The following is a 21,488-nucleotide window of genomic DNA, read 5'->3' on the forward strand; positions in this document are numbered from 1 at the left end:
AGTTAAAACAGGGGAGTTGGATGACCAGCTGTGATCACATTGACTGGTAGAGCAGGCTTGAAGGCCTGCTCCTACTTCTATTTTCTATATTTCTATGTTTTTATGTTAAAATATAAGGGAATGTAGAAGCTTCACAATTCTATGTTTTAGTCTTTCCTGATACCAAGCATTTGTTTCAGTGTGAGAGGAATCAGCCAATTAATTCAGGGTCTATTGAAACCTTCAAAAAAATATTGACAGATTAGTTGCAATTTTGGCCTATTGTAGATACTTTTCAGTTCAGTGACATCAGTCACTTTGTTAAGTTTCTACTCAAAGGCAACTAGGGACAATAAAGGGTAAAGGGCAACAACTACTATCCAGCCAGAGACATCCACACCCCACAAATGAATTTTTAAAAAAATCTTTGATGTTTGCTCCTCCAGCAGTTGACTCAGTCTGCCTTATATCTACTAACCTGGTAGTGCAGCCTATGCTGACAGAATGTAACTTTTTTCTGGATCAGATATTTGTGCCTTTTGCAGCATATTTTTTTCAATCTATCCCGAGACGGGAGATTAGTTTTGCCTAAAGTTTTTTTTATTGCATCATGAGTGTACCACACAGTAGTAGCTATGATCAGACTTATTAGTTCAATCACTAAAACGTATCTACACCTAATAATAGAGAAAAAAATGAACAAGTCATACTCTCCCATTCAGAAAGGTGGTTCACTCCGTTTAAACAGAGTAATCTCAGACCAAGTGTTAATTTCATGAAGGACTATACCTTTTTTAAAGGTTTTTGCAGTGGTTTGAACAATCACTATTATTTTCAAAGTCAGAAAATCTTTTTCAATGTTCAGGCTTCTGAGATCAAATTCATCTCATCACATGGAAGCAAGATGTTAAAGAGACAAAGCACTGAATTGCTGACTGTTTAGCCTGCAGAAAAACAAACAGCTTTAGCAAATTAACCAACTTCCATTTGATTTTGCAATTAAAAACCAGCTTTTTTTTTCAAAATTGGCTTGTCCTCAGATTCTTCCTGTGGAAAAATAGCCAATAAATGTTGAAATTTGGAATCAAACATAAAGGCAGAGTAAGCAGCCAAGTTGTTACCAACAAACTACAACAAGTGGGAACTGAAACTATTATAACTTGATGTGAAGTGATGCATTTTGACAGAAAGTGAGAGGTAATATCGACTTAATGGCACAGTTCTAAAGAGTTTAATGGAGCAGAGGAACTTTGAGGTTTGGATGTTGACCCCATTGAAGGTAGTAAGAGGTGAGAGTGTGGTTAACAAAGTATACTGCGCTGAGCTTCATAAGTACAGGTACCAAGTGTTCAGCATGGTGGCTCAGTGGTTAGCACTGCTACCTCACAGAATTAGGGACCCGGGTTCAATTCCAGCCTTGGGTGACTGTCTGTGCAGAGTTTGCATGTTCTCCCTGTGTTTGCGTGTGTTTCCTCCGGTTTCCTCTCACTCTCTCCAAGGTTGTGCAGGTTAGGTGAATTGGCTGTGCTAAATTGCCCATAGTGTTTAGGGATATGTAGGTAGGTGCATTAGTCAGAGGTAAATACAAGGTAGGGGGAATGGGTCTGGGTGGGTTACTCTTCGGAGGGTCTGTGTGGACTTATCGGGCCATGGGGCCTGTTTCCACACTGAAGGGATTTTATTTTAAAAATTAGGAATGTTACACAGAACTTTTATAGCATTGTGGTTAGGTCATAACTAGAATGTCGCATCCAGTTCTAGTTAATACATTTTAGTAGGAATTAAGAGTCCTTGACAGGGTGTAGAGGGAATTTACCAGAAAGGTTCCAGGCGTGATAAATGTATATAAAGTACATACTATCAATTTGGACTTTTAAAATAAAGGCAGATGGACTTTGGTGTCAGTTCTGTGTAACTAACAGTATTTTTTAAGAGGTCAGAAAATAATTTGATACAGTGACCTAAATTCATAGTTTCCAGGAAAGCAGTTAACAGTTAAGTGCCTAACAAGATACATTTGTGGTTATTGGGCAACTGTCTGTGTGGAGTTTGCACATTCTTCCCATGTCTGTGTGGGTTTCCTCCGTGTGTTCCAGGGAAATGTGAAGTGGTAGGAGAATGGGTCTGGGTGGGAAACTCTTCGGAGGGTCAGTATGGACTTGTGGGGCCAAATTGCCTGTTTCCATACTGTAGGGATTCGATAATTACATCTACGATGAATCAAATTTTCAGCTCCTGGAAGCAGTTTTCACACTAATAGATGAATTTTAATATGTAAATTCTCTGAGCTGTTGTCAGAATGAAAAGAGGTTTACGCCATTAAAATTAAAAGTGGTTGAGGCTAGGAGGACCCAGAAAGATATCTTAAAACCATTTCAGCAGTTAGGAGAAGGACTGGAATGAATTAGTTCAGTTAGAAATTAGTGAATTGAAATGGGGATGACATTTCTCTGAGATGGATTTTTTGCCAAGGATAATGCTGGGAAACAGGTTGTTTTGGTTAAGGTATTTCTAGGCCTAAATAGTTATTTTTATTTAATAAACTTTTGTTGAAGAACATTGTGACTGTCTTCAGTGATGAACCACCATGGTAAGCAACTATAAGAAGCAGACTGTATATCAAACCAGGTTTCGCTCTGGAATCTGACTTTGCCAGTCTTTTCATCAGCTGATATCATAATACAGTGATAAGGGATTTCAGCTACCAGCATTACTTTCAGAAGCAAGGATTCTTCTTGGAACAAAGAAGATTAAGGAAATATTTGATGGAGATATACAAGTTTAGGACTGGTTTAAATAAGCTAGACAAAACAAAACTGTACTATAAGTTAATTTCACAGGGTTTTGGATGTACAGGGACTACGGGACAAATATTAAATGTTTGGGGAAAGAGATTCAGAAGTGATGCACGTGATAATGATATCAAACTTGCTGCTTAGGCGAATGATGGAAGCTGAGGTGATCAATGATTGAAAATAATTTCAGATGTGCACAGTTTCTGTGATGCCTTACATAAAATTACCAGTCTCACATAAGGACTGGTAAACTAGGAATGGAATGTCTTTATTTGAAGATTTTGAAGATGACATAATTGCTCAGCAGATAGATCTGTTAAGAGATGTTCAGTGACTATTGTTACACCTGCACTCCCTCACACTACATGCAAGCGAGATTGTGCAATGGCTGTGGGTCATATGTTCTACATCTGGATTACTTGCTCATAAGGTCTATTCCCTCCTAAAATAGTATCACCACAGGAACTTCAGGAAAATAAACCTGCAGGGTTATGGTGATAAAGCAGGGAAATGGGAGTGATTGAAAACCTCTACGGGAAGCAAGAATGGACATGATGGGCTGAACTATCTCCTTCCGTGTCAGAACTACTGTATAACATGAAGGATTGAAATAAAAGCAAAATATTGCAGATACTGGAAATCGAAAACAAACACACAGGAAGTGCCAGAGAAAGCTCGCAGGTCAGGCTTCATCTATGGAAAGAGAAACAGAGTCAGTGTCTTGGATCCAGTCTGACTCTTCTTCAGAAGTGGAGAGAAAATACACTTGCAAATTTAAATGCAGGAATTGGGAATTTGTTGTCCAGTTGACCGGTTCTTTGAACAGCTATATCATACCAGTGACTCATTGAGTTATTCAGCATTGAAACTTATTGAATGTGAAGCAGCCGTGCTTACATGACAGATGTTATAACAAAGGAGGGTTGGTTCATTCCAGTTCTCATAGACTTTTAAAAATATAATAATAAATATTAATTACTGCTAAATAAACACATTGGCACAGAAAATGACTTTTACATCTATGGTTTTTTTAAAGATTTCAGATATTGGAGATATTAAATTTAAAAAATTGAAATGCATGTATTTAACTTTTTTCATTTTGTTTCATCTCTTTATTAATTCCATCTTTCTTTTCCTCCTTTTTGTTTTCTGTACAGAACTGGATATTCAATAAAATATTCAAATTTACTAACTCAAGCATGTTCTAATTCAGGTCCTAATCTACATATCAAGAATTCATTAACCTGATGTGTTAAGGAAAGCTGCAGTTGTCCCAGTGTAGTGGACACCATATTGGTGAAATAATACATAGACGGGGTAATCACTTTGCAGAGCACTATGTTCTGTCAGCAAGAATGACCCTGAGCTTCCAGTTGCCTCTCACTTCAACCCACCATTGGGTTCTCTGGCCAATATGTCTGTCTCAGGCTTGCTGCAGTGGTCTAGTGAAGCTCAGTGCATGCTAGAAGAACAGCATTTCACCTTCTGCCTGGGAACTCTGCAGCATTCCAAACTCAATACTGAGTCTAACAATTTTAGAGCTGAAGAACCTTCTCTCATGAATTTCTTCCAACCACTACATACCAAGCCTTGTTATCACATGTGCTGCTACCACAAACAACCCATTGTCAGCTTTTATTAGCAATTCATTCTCCTCGATGGACATTTATCTATTCCTCTGTCTGTCCAACAATCAATTACTCCTTGTCCCTCCCCCACCTCCTCTTTAGCATGTACAGAGGAGCCTCAATTATCCAAAGGACACAGGCAGGGAATATTTCATTTGGTTAATCAAATGCCAGATAACATAGTTAGCCAAGCATTGGGACCTTGAAATCTTGTTCGGATAATCCAACATTAAATTAATCGAATGCTGAATAATCGAGGTTCCTCTGTATACCAAACTTTTCCCAGCTATGGTTAATTCTGAAGAAGGGTCACTGGACACAAAATGTTAACTCTGCTTTCTGATGCTGCCAGACCTGCTGAGTTTTTCCAGCAATTTTTGCTTTTGTTTCTAATTCTCCAGCATCATCAGTTCTTTGAGTTTTTTAAAGAATACTGAGAGGCCTGGATAAAGTGGATGCAGAGAAGACGTTTCCACTAGAAGAAGAGACTGGGACCTGAGGGCACTGCCTCAGAGTGAAGGGAAGACCTTTTGGACCTGAGATGAAGAGAAATTTTTCAACTAGAAGGCATGAATCCATGGAACCCCTTGCCATAGAATGCTGTGGAGTCCATGTCATTGATTGTATTTAAGACAGATAGATAGGTTCTTGACTAGTAAGGGTATTGTGGGTGTCGAGGCGAGGCAGAGAAACATATCAGCCATGATTAGATGACAGAGCAGACTCAATGGATTTAATGGCCTAATTCTGATCTTGCATCTTGTGTTTTATGGCCTTATGGTTGCTGGAAATCTGAAATAAAAACAGAGTGCTAGAGAAATACAGCAGTTCTGTTCTGACAAAGGATTACTGGATTCAAAACCTTCACCTGTTTTCTGTCTACAAATGTTGCCAGATCTGCTGTGGTTCTCTGTTCTTGTGTATAATGATTTCATTTTGAGACATAGACATAGAGGTGTACAGCACAGAAACAGACCCTCCAGTCCAACCCGTCCATGCCAACCAGATAACCCAACCTAACCTAGTCCCATTTGCCAGCACTTGCCCCAGATCCCTCTAAACCCCTCCTATTCATATACCCATCCAAATGCCTTTTAAATGTTGCAATTGTACCAGCCTCCACCACGTCCTCTGGCAGCTCATTCTGTGCACGTTCCACCCTCTGCGTGAAAATGTTGCCCCTTAGGTCTCTTTTATATCTTTCCCCTCTCACTTTGTCTGTTTATCCTATCCAGGCCCTTCATAATTTTATAAACTTCTATAAGGTCGCCCCTTAGTCTTTGATGCTCCAGGGAAAACAGCCCCAGCCTATTCAACCTCTCTCCTGCTCAAATCCTCCAACCCTGGCAACATTTTTGTAAATCTTTTCTGAATCCTTTCACAACATTTTTCCAATAGGAAGGAGACCAGAATTGCAAGCAATATTCCAAAAGTGGTCTAACCAACATCCTGTACAGCCGCAACATGACCTCCCAACTTCTGTACTCAATGCTCTGACCAATAAAGGAAAGCATACCAAACACCTTCTTCACTATCCTATCTACCTGTGACTCTACTTTCAAGGAGCTATGAACCTGCACTTCAAGGTTTCTTTGTTCAGCAACACTCCCTAGTACCTTACCATTAAGTGGATAAGTCCCGCTAAGATTTGCTTTTCCAAAATGCAGCACCTCGCATTTATCTAAATTAAACTCCATCTGCCACTCCTCAGCCCATTGGCCCATCTGATCAAGGTCCCATTGTAATCTGAGGTAACCTTCTTCACTGTCCACTACACCTCCAATTTTGGTGTCATCTGCAAACTTACTAACTAAACTTCCTATGTTCATATCCAAATCATTTATATAAATGACAAAAAGTAGTGGACCCAGCACCGATCCTTATGGCACTCCACTGGTCACAGGCCTTCAGTCTGAAAAGCAACCGTCCACCACCACCCTCTGTCTTCTATCTTTGAGCCAGTTCTGTATCTAGATGGCTAGTTCTCCTTGTATTCCATGAGATCAAACCTCGCTCACAATTCTCTCATGGGGAACCTTGTTGAACGCCTTACTGAAGATCACATCCACCACTCTGCCCTCATAAATCCTCTTTGTTACTTCTTCAAAAAACTCAATCAAGTTTGTGAGACATGATTTCCCATGCGCAAAGCTATGTTTGTAGTGTCCTTCACAAATTACAGAGAATAGACACCACAAAATCTGGCCACTGGATCCAGGCAGTTCATAGTGTAGTTTATATTTCACTCAAGCCTCATTCCATCATTCTGTACATAACTCTATCAGAATGGTTCTCTACTCCTTCAACTAATGTTGAAGTTCGAGAACATGAAGCCAAATTGTTAAACTGATTAGAAATTAGCTGAGCATAAGCACTGAGAAGTAAAAGCAAAAACAGACAATTTGGTGCTTCCTATCAGCCTACTCCATCATTGAGAGACAAAGGCCGCAAGTGTAATCAGTCAGAAGTTATCCATTCTTGCCCCAGGGTGTACATCTACTAACTTATTTATCAATGTATTTTGTGATAGCTCATCAACTAATTTTTGGTAAACCTTAATAAATTATATACCTCATTCAATTCTCTATCCATTGAACCAGTGAACTAGAAATTAATTGAGAATTCTTTTGAGCTACTACTATGTGTGTAATATTCTCATAAAATATGAATAACAGCACAAATAAGAATGTTCACTAAGAAAATAAAAACAGAAATTAGGTTTAGAAATTCAGAATTAGAAGTATCATCAAAAGGACAGAAACAGCTTTGCTAGGATCAAGGCATTAACCACATTATAACACTAACAGCAGAACTGCTGGCCTTTCAATCTTCAAACTCAATTGATCTTATTTTCGAATGCTGCTTTAAAGAGAGAAAATCGCTTTGAGGTATTAATCATCAAAGCGAATTATCCCACGGCTGTTTATCTATTAAAACCATGTCAATTATATCGGAATTTTTTTTTAACTTTGCCTGAATATTAAGACTATCCAAATCAATGCCTTTATGTTAATATGTAAAACAACATTTTGCAACTGTGCAACAGAGATAAGAAAAAAATGCCAAAAAAAAATGTAGTTCCGTGAGGTATGGGCTACTGTTGAGGTGGGTCTTTGACAGTAGCCAGAGCTACAAGGGGTTTTCTCATAGTTTGATCTCAAAGCTGTACAGCACATTTTCATGGTCCTGTGATCCATACTCACTTGCTTTGAAATAAGGGCAGTTAGCTTTACACACCTGTTGTCTATTAGTCGACGCTCCAGATAAAACAATAAGCTCCTTTGTGTATTCAGCAGATCAGAATGTTCAGTTGTAAAACAAGAACTTATTAAAATGGTTCTGAAAGCTTTTGCCATCTTTATAAAATTAGAAACAATGATAAAAGTCGATACGTACAAGGTGAAACATTGTCTCTATTTTTTTACATAAAAGCTGCTTTCAATCTTGTTGAAATGTTACTTTTTTGTAAAGATTTTCAGATTACGAGTAGAGTGCTGGGGATGACTTCTCTGATCATTTTCCAGAGGAATATTTCAGTTTGGACAATGCAGCTGGTATGGCACAGAGTCGGGAAGAGGCAAACTCCTTTCATTTGTGTCCAACATCTGTTTAAACTCAACTCAGTGCACGCACCACAAATGAAACCACAGCAGTAATTTTCTAGACTTTACAGCTCAGCACCATGGCTGGCACTATATAATACTGCCATATTACAGTTGACCACAAAGTTGCTATTTCGATCATGCAACAGTTTATATGGCAATGTGTAATTGAGAAATCAATCCTCTGTACACCACGTTAACTTTAATTTTGGCCTTAGGGGGATTATTTCTTCATTGTAGTATTCACAAGGTCAGTGTTCACAATGACATTGCAAACTTGTTCTTTGTGAATTAATTTAGATTTCTGTTTCCCCATTGTGCACAGAAGAAATTAATCTCTTATGTTGGTTCCAAAGAGGCTCTGTAAAAGTCAAAATCAAACAAGGCAAATGGTCATTTCAGTTAAGGGCTTTCAAAAAGTTCTGTTAAGAATATTGGACTGGTAACAGTCTCTCTTTGGTCCTATTGTGACAAATTAATTTGTTACTGGAACAATTTTGTGTGTGCTCAAGAAGACAGATGTTACACTCTGAAGTTAAGAATAGAGAAATGAACAAAAGTTGCAGCTGTCCGTGTTACTTTAAGATGCTATTGGTGGATCTATACCATCACAAACAGAGTGGAAGAGGTTCTGCAGATGAATATCATTGTTGATGAAGAGTGAACCATTGAAGTTGGGTTGGTTGTGTGCTGCTGCTAGATTGATATCAATCTCAAGGTTGGGATATCTGGTCAGCATGGACAAGTTGGACCAAAGAGTCTGTTTCCGTGCTGTACATTTCTACAACTCTAAGTGGAGGAGCTGAAATTCCTCTAGATTTTCTTTATAATAATTCTAGTAAATTCTTTTGTGACATGGAGTGCAGACTAGTACAATACTAGAACCATGGCCTAATCAAGGGTCTATGCAAATTTAATTACATTCCATCCTAATAGGGAATCCTCAAATATGATGCACAGACTAGAAAAGATATACATACACACCTCATAAGCACTTGCAGGTATACTGGAAACATATTCTTAACATGTTCAAGTTCCTATTTTTAACTGTTTTTTTGAAAGGGGATGTTCTTTTGTTTGATGACACTGGTGCAGCACAGAAAACTAGTTCATTAGCCATGTCTGTCAGATAGCTGATATAAGAAGCAATACACAATTATTTAATTACAGTCATTTATAATTTGAGTATTTCTGATAAAAGACACATTTAGTTGAAGTTTTTCATCTACATGATCAGGATAATTCACAAGAAAACCAAAATAACAGGAAAATAACTATTTATACTATGTGAGGGGAAAGTCCTGAATTGTGGCAAATGAACAAAAGCATCAACAGTTTATTTAATATATATGTAAATTAAAGTGAATAACTAGTATAATTGCCTCTTGACTGATGAATTAATTTAGCTTTAAAGTGTTCATGTTTCAAGTCTTAATATGTTTGTTTATGATTAAAGATCTGGAGTACAGTCTTCCAGGCCTAGGTGTAATGGGCCTGGAGATGGGAAGTGAAATTAATTAATTGAGATGGGAGTGGGACAGCATCTTACCAACTCCCTGGCCTTGCCCTAATTAAAAGCTTAAATAAGATTTTCCACCTCGCTACCAATTGAAGCCGTTAACTTTAATTACTTCAGCTCCAGGTGGGATGAGAAAAAGTCAGCCTGTCAGTTGGATTAGTTGTCAGCTTGGGGGAGTTTGTGCTAGCTGAAGTATTGAACCCAGGATAGGTAGGTGACCAGATGGGTGGGACTTCCTGCTCTGGGGTCTTAATGTGCGTATAAGACCAACCATCACCCAATCAGCTGCCTCATGGCTGGAAAGTACATCCATCTTTCTTATCTTAGTCGGCTGTGGATTTCCATCCTAGAAACCCACCTGCTTTTGAACTTAGTCTGAAAACAGGAAAATTGTGACCCTAGCTTCATATCGAAAGCTGAAACTATTCAATCAACTGCATCTGCCACCTTCCCTCTTCTGCTAAGACAGCAGGCTTAATTCTTTAATGTTTCTCCTTGCTCTAACCTGGAAATCATAGCTTTCTTGAGCTTCTCTGCAATTGCTCCTTATACCTTCTCTCAGTTAATCTTGAGCATAAGACCCAGCTCTTGCTCATTCAGTCCTTTTCTCTCTAAAGACCTGACCTCACAACCTCCACTCCTGTTGTCTATGTTACCCGGCATCATTAACTCTTACACCCTTACTCCCACTCTCCCTCCCTTGAATTTATCTTCATCACTCTCCTCCACAAAATATACAATGCTGGACCCTGCCATTCTGGCAAACTATTACTCCGTAAGCAATCCCCCTTTCCCCTCCAAAATCTTTGAATGTGCTATTTCTCCCAAACCTGCTCATTGTTAAACCTCCCCATACCCAATCCTCTCAAGGTCTTTGGATGTTACCAAACCTCTCCTACAAATTAATGTTTGAAATTCTGAACATTTGACTTTCACACTTTTCCAACAGTCACAAAATGACATTCTCTGCAATAGTGGTGTGTTGTGTTAATTTACTTTTCTCTCAAAAGTTTCTGGAAAGGTGATGACGCTAGCCCCTCTTTGTTTACCTAAGTATGGAGACTGCCCTTGCTTTATTACACAATTACCTGTATAATCATAGTTAGAATATCTGCAACAATAGCTTTTCTTTCACACCACCTCATCCAGGTTGTAGCCCTCCAATGTTACTGTCATTGATATTTTCACATTCCTCATTTGATGATATCCAACTTATAGAGTCATAGATCTGTGCAGCATGGAAACAGACCCTTCAGTCCAACTTGTCCATGTCGACCAGACATCCTAAACTAATCTAGTCCCATTTGCCAGCAATTGGTCCATATCCCTCCAAACCTTTCTTATTCATATACCCATCCAGCTGTCTTTTGAATATTGTAATTGTACCAGCCTCCACCACTTTCTCTGGCAGCTCATTCCATATCCGCACCACCTTCTGTGTGAAAAAGTTGCCCTTTTGGTCCCTTTTAAATTTTTCCCTTCTCACCCTAAACCTATGCCCTCTAGGTTTGGACTCCCCAAACCTAGAGAAAATACCTTGTCTATTTACCCTATCCATGCTCCTCCTGATTTTATAAACCTCCATAAAGGTCACTCCTCAGCCTCTGACACTTGAGGAAAAACAGCCCCAGTCTATTCAGCTTCTCCCGATAGCTCAAACCTTCCAACCCTGACAACAACCTTCTAAATATTTTCTGAATCCTTTCAATTTTCACAACATTATTCTGATTGGAGGGAGACCAGAATTGCACACAATATTCCAAAAGTGGCCTAACCGATGTCCTATGCAGCTGTAACATAAGCTTCCAACCCCTATACTCAATGCTCTGAACAATAAAGGAAAGCATACCAAATGCCTTATTCATTACCCTACCTACCTCTGACTCCATTTTCAAAAAACTATGAACCTGCACTCCAAGGTCTCTTTGTTCAGCAACATTCCCCAGGACCTTACTATTAAGTATATGAGTCCTGCCCTGATTTGCCATTCCAAAATGCAGCACCTCACATTTATCTAAATTAAACTCCATAGGCCACTCCTTGGTCCTTTGGCCCATCTGACTAAGATCCTGCTGTACTCTGTGGTAACATTCTTTGCTGTCCACTACACTGCCAATTTTGGTGTCAAAGGAAAACTTACTAACTCTGCCTCCTATGTTCACATCCAAATCATTTATATAAATAACAAAAAGCAGTAGACCTAGCACTGATCCTTGTGGCACACTGCTGGTCACAGACCGTTATCTCCTGCTTTAACAATTTTATCGTGTTGTTGGCCTGTTGATCAAAATCAGATCCTATTGATCAAAATCAGATAAGGCAATATTTTTCCAGCTAATCTTCAGGAACACCAAAATCATCACATTCAATAAATTGAAAGCAGTAGGTTCTGAACAATTGTCTCAGATTAAACTCAACTGTTGCACTCTTCATTACTTTTTGAGCTTGAGCTGAACTTTAGACTCCTTAGCTGCTTCTTCATAAATAAATTTCTTTTATAACCCATAGCTTTGCCAAGGAGATGCACACAAACATTTTATATTCACCATCTACCACTGAAATTCTTCACCATGTTTAATTCACTTAATAGACTGCATCTCTTACTCCACCATTTGTAAATATCAGCTCATCTTGCTGCTTGGTCCTACCCCACACCAGCTATGCTCACTTATATCCTCAAGCTTACTGATTTCCATTGATCATACAATATCTCAAATTTATAATTAACATCCTTGTTTCTCAATCACTTCATACCGTCTTCTTTTCCATGTCTGGTTCACTCATTTCCTTTAGGGAAGAAATCTGTCATACTTACCTGGTCTGGCTTACAATGTGACTCCAGAGCCACAGCAATGTGGTTGGCTCTGAGCTTTCCTCTGAAATGGCCCAGTAAATCATTCAACTGAAGGACATTTAGGGATGGGCAATTAATGTGACAGTCAGCAACATCCCATATTCCAAAGAAGATTACAAAACTTTGACTCCAAAATCTTTGACTCCACCCCTCCCTCCTGGCCTTTGCCTCAAGAACCTGTCTGCAACTTTACCTCAAAATAAAACAAAGAACTGTGCACGCTGAAAAAAAAGACAGAAATTGCTGGAAAAAGATTCAGCAGGTCTGTAGCATCTCAGACTCAAAATGTTAGCTTTGCTTTCTCTTCACAGATATGTGCATCTTATCCTTCCTTTTGGCACCCAAGTCTTCAGTATCTAAATCCTTAAGCTTCAAAATTCCTTACCCAAAGGCATCCACACCTCTACTTCATTCTCTCCCTAAAAGCCTTACTTGAACATAAGCCTTTGATTAGGTTCTGGCCATTCCTTCCAAGGGTTTCCTCAAACTTAACATTTGTCCTTTTATTTTTCTTTAACTGCCTCTTCTGATCTGTTTCTGTCTTAAAAACACTATCCAAACATTTGGTATGGTTGACCTCAACATAGTTTTTTTTCCCTAGTGCATTATAATTCTGCTGATTTATAAGTATTTTGGTTTTCAATCTGTAATAATGAAAAAATGCCTAATAGAGATTAATACAAGTGGGAAAGTAAGAGTTTACAGAAGTTAATTTACATGTATCTATTCATTATTAGTTTATTGTTTACATGGTATCAGTCAGTCCTTTTCATTGAGAGCACCAACACTAATACATTTATGGAAGTGAATGGTAAGGCATGGTAAAACAGGGCTGAGTCAGCATGACTTTTTTTTGCGGACTTCATGCTTGACAAACCTGTTAGAATTCTTTGAGGAGGTAATGAGCAATTAGACAAAGGAGAGAGCCAGTGAATGGTGATCTATTGGATTTCAAGAAAGCTTTTGACAAGGTGCCACACGGGAGGCTGCTAAATAAGATCAGAGCCTGTGCTGTTAGGGGCATGCAGCTAAAGCAATCTGCTTGGCATGGGCCTCTCACTGTTGTGGTAAAATAGCAAGAAGGGCAGGATGAGGCCCTTCATTGGTCACTTAAGAGACTCAATAGATCTGAGGGTAAGTCAGTGTGTCTAATCCTTCCATCATCTTTGTACAACGAGAGACAGGTTGGGTTTGGCCAGGAATGTGACAGGTAGGCCATGCACTCTATTTTACTCCCTGCCACCCCCCCCCCACACACACACACACACACCACCCCCAGCCACCCCACCTTTGAATGTGCCAACAGAGGAGCATCATATCCAGTCTTTGTTTATTTTTGGAGGGAATCTCATTTTTCCTCTGCCTTCTAAACCCTGTGCCTTATTCCTCTGCCATTATTTTAATGGGTATAGAACGGCTACTTTTCAAAATTCACAATTGTCCTTGGTGCAGACGGTTCCCTACATTGAATGGGAGACAAAAGTCCGATTTCTGTCCATTTACCATTTTTATCAGGCAGTACATGGTTTTGGAAGCCTATTTTAAAGCATAACATTTGAGAGTAGGGAAGAAATTGAAAAATATGCTGAGGAGTTGGCAACACGCTGAAAGGTAAGTGTAAAGTATGTCATGTTTTCAAATGTCATTATCAGCTGCTATATTGTTATGTAGATGTGCTTTAATGCAGTGATATATTGAAAATCTGTCCTTTAATGGTAAATTAACTATTGGATTTCCAACATTGTGTGTTTGTTCACATGCATTATGATGGAGAACATACTATAAACAGTGAAAATTATTTCAAAATGTCCTGTCAATCTGTACTGTCATCTTTTCTACTGTCATTTAAATAGTGTTGCTGAGTCAAAAAATTTTGGTTTGACTGATACTAGAAAAATCTACATTTGGAAAATGGACGCCTACATTTGATTGATTGAAGAAGACCGTGCTTTGAAATTATAATGTAAATCTGGTGTTCTTTACTTTCCACTGAAAACTGTTGTTTAAACAACTGTGGACATTAATTGATTCTTGTTTAAGTTTCATGTGTTAATGGGCTTAGCCACACACACCCACAGCTGCAATTCTTGTGCACTCCAGTCCGGCTTGCAAATCATATTGTGAACGCAACCCTGCTGTGACAAGGCAAAATAGCATGAGGAGTCACACGTGTGTCGGGTGTGAAGTTGACAAACCACAGAAGTGTGCTGGTCAGATTTTCTCAGGCCCAGAGGAAGATTCAGCTCCTCAGAGCAGGCACCCCAATGATTGTCTGGTGTGGGTTGTTCGTGGGTTTGGGAAGGGGTCAGTCGTCAATGTACCCTTTGAAAACTCAATGGAACCATTCCTACCATTACTTTTTCACTCTGTCATCATCTCCAGACCCTGCTCTCATTTAGAGAGTCATGGAGTCATAGTGCCTCCACTCCTCACTATTGTTTAGAATTTGTTTTAAACTCCAACCTTCTACCTCAGAGACAGAGTGTGAGTACTGAACTAAGGTTTAGCAGCAGTACAGTCATGCAATTTTATTTCGCATAGTGTAAATATTGAAATTAATATCTTAACCTATCTTAAACATCAACAGTACTCTTCTCTCTCTCTCTCTCTGTCTGTCTCTCACTTGTCACTCGTTCATTTATTTTCTCTCTCTCTCTCTCGCTCTCTCCAAATATCCTTTCATGTACAAATTTACATTGCTGTTTTTGGCACAACAGACACCATGGAATTAAATTTTATTTTCTTGGACTTTCATTGAGGTTAATCTCACACAGTCACAGATTTTCTTAAAGTATTTGATGCTAGATCTAATTCAAGGGCTTTTTTATGATATTTAGAATAAAGTTGCTATTTGCATTGTAATACTGTCAAAATAATAATTTGTGTCAGATAACAGCTTAGATTCTGGTTTTATACCGTACTAAAAGCATAAAAATCAGTAATGTCTTTAAAGTTAGAAATATAAAGAGACACAGTTATAAATGCATAAAGATATATTGGGTTTTGCTTCATCTTCTTTTTTGTCTTAAACTTCAGCTAATTTTTATTGTTGTTGTAGGTGAATACATTGATGATGCAGACCAGTGCCATTCCTGTCATCCCTATTGTGACAAATGTTTTGGCCCAAGCAAAGTTGAGTGCATCACTTGTGTTGTTCCAAGGTGGGTTATTTTGATCTTATTCCCAAGTTCCTACCTCTTTTATTCTGTAGTGGATAAACTATAGTTGTTCCAGTTTAAATGCAAAATATCACAAAGATTAGTCATCTAAGACAAAGACAGAAATGCTGGAAACACTCAATAACTGTGACGAGAGAAGCAAAGTTAATGGGCTGGATTTAATGGTGCCCTGTCCATGAGTTTGAAAACACCAATGGAGGAATGTAATATTCAGCAGACAGCCTGCCTGACATCTGCCACTCCTGCCACCATTTCACTATTCCCAGTAGGAATGGTGTCAGTAGAAGCAATTGGTGCCCACTACTGGATCTCCAACTGACTACTGCTGAGACTGGGAGAAAGTGAGGACTGCAGATGTTGGAGAGTCAGAATCAAAAAATGTGGCACTGCATAAAAGCACAGCAGGTCATGCAGCATCCAAGGAGCAGGAGAATCAATGTTTCCGGTATAAGCCCTACTGCTGAGACTGGTCAGAGCAGGCATCCCAATGGATTGTCTGATGTGGGTTGTTCATGGGTTTGGGGAGCGGTCAGTCGTCACTGGACACTTTGAGAACTCAGTGGAACCATTCCTATCACTACATCTTCATTCTCTCATCATTTCCAGACCCTGCTCTCATTTATAGAGTCATGGAGTCATACAACATGGAAGCAGACCATTAAGTCCAATCAGTCCATGCTGACCATAATCCCAAACTAAACTAGTCCCACCTGCCTGCGCTTGGCCCATATATTTCTTATTCATGTAATAACTGTAAGAAATCTAAAAATAAATTAGAAATAAGCCTGTAATCTCAGGAGCAGCTGCAAAATCCACTCTACTCTCAATCCAGCATTTCAGATTTCCATGATATCTTTCCTTACAAGCAGTATGAGATACATTTGTCCTTCCACAAGCTCCCTATCCAACATCTAAGACCCTATACTCTCCTTCCTTCTGAAAAGGCAATTTATGTGTGCTTCTTTCAGGCCTGGCCTGCTCTACGTCAGAGAGACATTTTATCATTGGTGCCCTGGTCATTAATTGCCCCTTCATATATTGTCTTTGCAATCACAATTCAGTCTCCCCTACCATAGAGAGACTTGCAATTTGATCAGTTTCCAAGCATCACCCCAAGTTTTCACTTGCTTGTTGCTTTAATTCTCTATCCCACTTCAAGTCTGGCACTCAGTCTCCTACATTGTTCCAAAGAATCACAGAATTGCGGCATGGTGGCATCAAACTGGAGGTGGTGGAAATGCTGGAGATGATCCAATGAGTACAGAGGTGAAAGAGTAAAGTGTTCAGAGAGGAGGGCCTGTATCCCAATCTGTAAGGTAAAAACAATGACTGCAGATGCTGGAAACCAGATTCTGGATTAGTGGTGCTGGAAGAGCACAGCAGTTCAGGCAGCATCCAAGGAGCAGCAAAATCGACATTTCAGGCAAAAGCCCTTCATGAGGAATAAAACCTTTTGCCCGAAACGACGATTTCGCTGCTCCTTGGATGCTGCCTGAACTGCTTTGCTCTTCCAGCACCACTAATCCAGAATCCCAATCTGTAAGGGACAGGAGAAAATGAGACTGTTTGAACAGGAAATAGAACATTCATGTTCAAAGGCAACTTAACTACACCAGAACATTATCCTCAGTGAGATAAAAGGTAAACAAGTTGGAAACATCATTATTAGATTTAGCGTCATCAGAATAGTGTGATTGAAATAAAGTCCTGACAGTGCGTGAGAATGGAGTAAGTGTCTTCAAGATAGATATGGGCATCAACGGTTTATATTATACTGGTAGGCAACATTTCCCCAGAAATTGAGGAAGTCATGGGAAGGAAAATTTAAAATCAGAGCTGGATTATTTGAAGGTGAAGAAAGAATGGATGCTGATGCCATGCTTCAGTATAAACATCAACACAAATGTTAACAAGATGTCAGGGAAAAGGGCTGATTAAGACAGGAACAATAATGTTTCCTCAAAAAGTATGTGTGGGGTGCATACACATTCCTATAGGAATGCCTTTTATTTGAAGGAAAGGAGAGGAATTAATGGAAAAGTTGATTATTATAAGGACAAGTTCAGCCAGGCAGTCGAGGATTGTGTTAAATTTGAATTCAATGGGCTTCCATTCAAGGAAGCTTACACAACGAATTGCTTCTAAACTACATCAGTATCAATGTTTACACACTTAATTAACGAAGCTATCAGGAACTCTTCCTCAAAAGGCAGTGGAAGCTGAACTTCTGAATATTTTTAAGGCACAGATAGATAGATTCAAAATAAACAGTGGGGTGAAAGGTTTTTGGGGTCATCAGGAATCTGAATTTGAGTTTACAATCAGATCAGCCGTGAGCTGTTGAATGAAAGAACAGACTCAAGATGCCAATAGACCTATTCCTGCTTCTAATTTATATGCGTGCATTTGTTAATGCGTTCTTTTCCTCCTCAGGCTCTTTGACAATGAACACTGTGTCATGCACTGCCCCCCAGGTAAATTTGGCATGTATGGACAGTGTTACCCATGTCATCACACTTGTAAGGAATGTACAGGAGGTGAACCTAACGACTGCACATCATGTGATAAAGGTAAGACCATAGAAAATGCAAAAATAACTCACTATTAGCCTTTCTTTTCTCACATATACCTCTCGTTAACATCAACAGCAACGATACAATGAACAAATAATTTATGGCAGATACATTAGATCAAGAAATTAGTTGTACACGCAACCAAAACTTGGTGGTAAATCATTACTGTATTTCAAATGATTGATTAAAACTATTAGTTTCTCCTTGGGACCAAGGAATCTCATTCTTGCATTCTGCTGATTAATTTAGAATTTGGATGGTCCCTACAGGGCACCTCAGTGCTTACACGGACATGTACAATTACCTCCCATGTAATAATGTGATTATAGAAACATAAAGATGCACAGCACAGAAGCAGACCCTTTGGTCAAACTCATTCATGCCGACTAAATATCCCAAATTAATCTAGTCCCATTTGCCAGCATTTGGTGCATCTCCTTCTAAACCCTCCCCTTTCATATACTCATCCAGATGCCTTTTAAATTTTGTAGTTGTACCAGCCTCCACTACTTCCTCTAGCAGCTTATACCATACATGCACCACCCTCTCATGAAAAGGTTGTCCATTAGATACCTCTTAAATCTTTCCCCTCTCACTCTAAACCTATGCCCTATAGTTTTGGACTCCCTCAACCCTAGAGAAAAAAACTTGACTATTCATCCTATCCATGCCCCTCATGAACCTCTATAAAGTCACCCCTCAGCCTTCAATGCTCCAGGGAAAATAGCCCCAGCCTATTCAGCCTCTCTCTATAGCTCAAATCCTCCAACCCTGGCAACGTCCTTGTAAATCATTTCTGAACTCTTTCAAATTTCACAATGTCCTTCCTGTAGCAGGGAGCCCAGAATTACATGCAGTATTCCAAGGTGATCAAACCAATGTCAGCCGCAACATGACCTCCCAACTCCTATACTCATTGCACTGACCAATAAAGGCAAGCAAACCAAATGTATTCTTCACTGTCCCATCTATCTGCAACTTCACTTTATGGAACCATGAACCTGATTGATGACCTTTCCCAAATGTTGATTTATTTTACATGGCTTAAAGGAAAGAGTACAAACTTGGAGTGTAACGTATAACTGGTAGGACCCATCATATAAAAAAATTCAATGCATCCATGCTATCACAAACCTCTTTTAGTTGATTGCTTCATCCTAACTGTGAAAATTCCATTGAAATCACAACTGTATGAACAAAAGTTTGTTTCTGTAAAGATTTGGACACATTTCCGTGTCATAACATTAAACCATGGTATTTATTTTCCTTTATAGTAAGAGGATTCTGGGTAAGGAAAGAGGATTCTGGTAATCCAAGATAGAGGATGGGTAAAATTGCATCTGTAACAGCTGTTCTTTTTGAGGAATTTTCAGTGTTGGAGCTGATTTCCTTGAATTTTGAAGCAGTAATTACTGTTTTATAAGGTGTAGCATTCTTTTGGAACTTTAAAAAAAGGAGCAAGAGAAACAAAGCAGATATCATGTGGGAGGTGAAAAAACAGAGAAGTAAACCTACACAGCTGTGTGACCCAGCAATGAACCTTCACTGCTGACTGCCTCAGCTGTTTAGTTTCAAATATCTTTGACATTGGAATTTGTTCTATGAAAAGTAAACAAACAGTGAAATTCACAGCTGACCTTGGAGAAACCTATGTGAGGAGCTCATAGCAGGGGAGCAGCTATGTGGTTTAGTTTTAACAGTGTAATATTACTATGTTAGAGTCTGAATCCTACAGCATAGAGACAGGCCCATTGGCCCAAATTGGTCCATGATGACCAAAATGTCCATCCATGCTAACTCCAATTCCCTGCACTTGGCCCATATCCTTCTAATTCTTGTATTTGTCCAAATGCCTTTTAAATGGTGTTAACATACCTGCCTCAACCACTTCCGCTGGAAGCTTATTCCATTTGCATACCACCCTCTGTGTAAAAAAAGTTGCCCCTCAGAATTCCCTTTTAGTTTTTTCCCCTCTAACCTTAAACTGATGCCCTCTCGTCCTCGATTCCCCAACCCTGGGAAAAAGATTGGAACTAACTTTCCAGAGCAGCCTACCGTGTGGAACCTTACCAAAATCCTTACTGATATCTATTTAGACTAAATCTACCACTCTGACCTTATCAACCTTCCTAGTCGCATCATCAAAGAACTCGAACAAGTTTGTGAGACATGGTCTCCCACTCACAAAGCCATGTAGACTACTCCCAATGAAACCGTGTCTTTCCAAATGCATGTACATCTTCTCCATCAGAATTTTCTTAAGTAATATACCCACCACAGATGTTCAGATCTTCTTTGCAGTCCTTCTTGAATAATGGCACAACATTTGCTACCATCCATTCTTCCAGGGCCTCACCCATGGCTAGTGATGATGCAAAAATATCAGCCAGGGCCCCCGCAATTTCTTCTCTAACCTCTTGCAGTATTCTTGGCTCTATCTGGTCAGGACCAGGAGATTTATCCACCTTCATACATTCTAATACATCCAACACCTTCTCTACTGTGCAGTGGACTGTCCCCAAGGTATCACCACTAACTTCCCTAAGTTCCCAAGTCTTCATGTCTTTCTATATGGCAAACACAGGGGAGAAAAATTCAATGAAAATCTCGCCCATCTCCTGCAGTTCTACACATACATGTCCACTTTGGTCCTTGTAGGGCCTTATTCTCTCCCTAATTATTATTTTTCCTTTAATATACTTAAAGTACCGCTTTGGATTCACCCTAATCTTCTCAGCCAAGGGTATGTCAATCCCCCTATTTGCCTGCCTGATTTCTTTCTTCAGTAAATTCCTGGATTCCCTCTATACCTACAGGGATTCCCTTGATCCCAGCTGCCTGCACCTGAGCCACCCCTCCTTTTTTTTTCTGGTCGAAGCCTCAATATCCCTTGTCATCCAGGGTTCCCTATTCCTGCCAACTTTGCCCATCACTTTCATGCGAACATATAAATTTTGAAATCTAGCTATGTATTTTAAAGGCCTCCCACTTTCCGGAGGTCCCTTTGCCTGTAAACAAACTGCTCTAATCAATCCCTGCATGCTCCTGTCTAATTTCATCAAAATTCACCTTGCCCCAATTTAGAACTTGAACCTGTGGACCACTTTTGTCCCTCTCCATAACTATTTTAAAATTAATAGAACTGTGGTCACTGGTCCCAAAGTGCTCCCCACTGTCACCTCCTTTACCTGTCCGGCTCTATTTCCCAAGAGTAGGTTGAGTTTTTCCCAAGTAGCAGCCTCTGTATACTGCTTCAGGAAACCATTCCTTAACGCACTTAACAAATTCCACCCCACCTCAGCCCTTAATACTCTGGCAGTCCCAGTGTATGTTAGGAAAATGAAAATCCCCTACTATGA

The 21,488-nt window shown here is 39.4% G+C and overlaps 1 protein-coding gene across 2 annotated transcripts in view; it reads left to right on the forward strand.

The window, feature by feature from the left end:
• The window catches only part of pcsk5b (proprotein convertase subtilisin/kexin type 5b), a 375,643-nt gene that overhangs the window by 280,167 nt on the left and 73,988 nt on the right, over positions 1 to 21,488 (forward strand). For both annotated transcript variants that reach the window (XM_072585118.1, XM_072585127.1), the window contains exons 21-22: positions 15,436 to 15,538; positions 17,990 to 18,126. In XM_072585118.1, the coding sequence (XP_072441219.1) occupies positions 15,436 to 15,538; positions 17,990 to 18,126 (240 nt within the window). The remainder of the gene's footprint in view (positions 1 to 15,435; positions 15,539 to 17,989; positions 18,127 to 21,488) is intronic.

The sequence above is a fragment of the Chiloscyllium punctatum genome, chromosome 2 (assembly GCF_047496795.1).
Source record: "Chiloscyllium punctatum isolate Juve2018m chromosome 2, sChiPun1.3, whole genome shotgun sequence".
Classification (NCBI taxonomy): domain Eukaryota; kingdom Metazoa; phylum Chordata; class Chondrichthyes; order Orectolobiformes; family Hemiscylliidae; genus Chiloscyllium; species Chiloscyllium punctatum.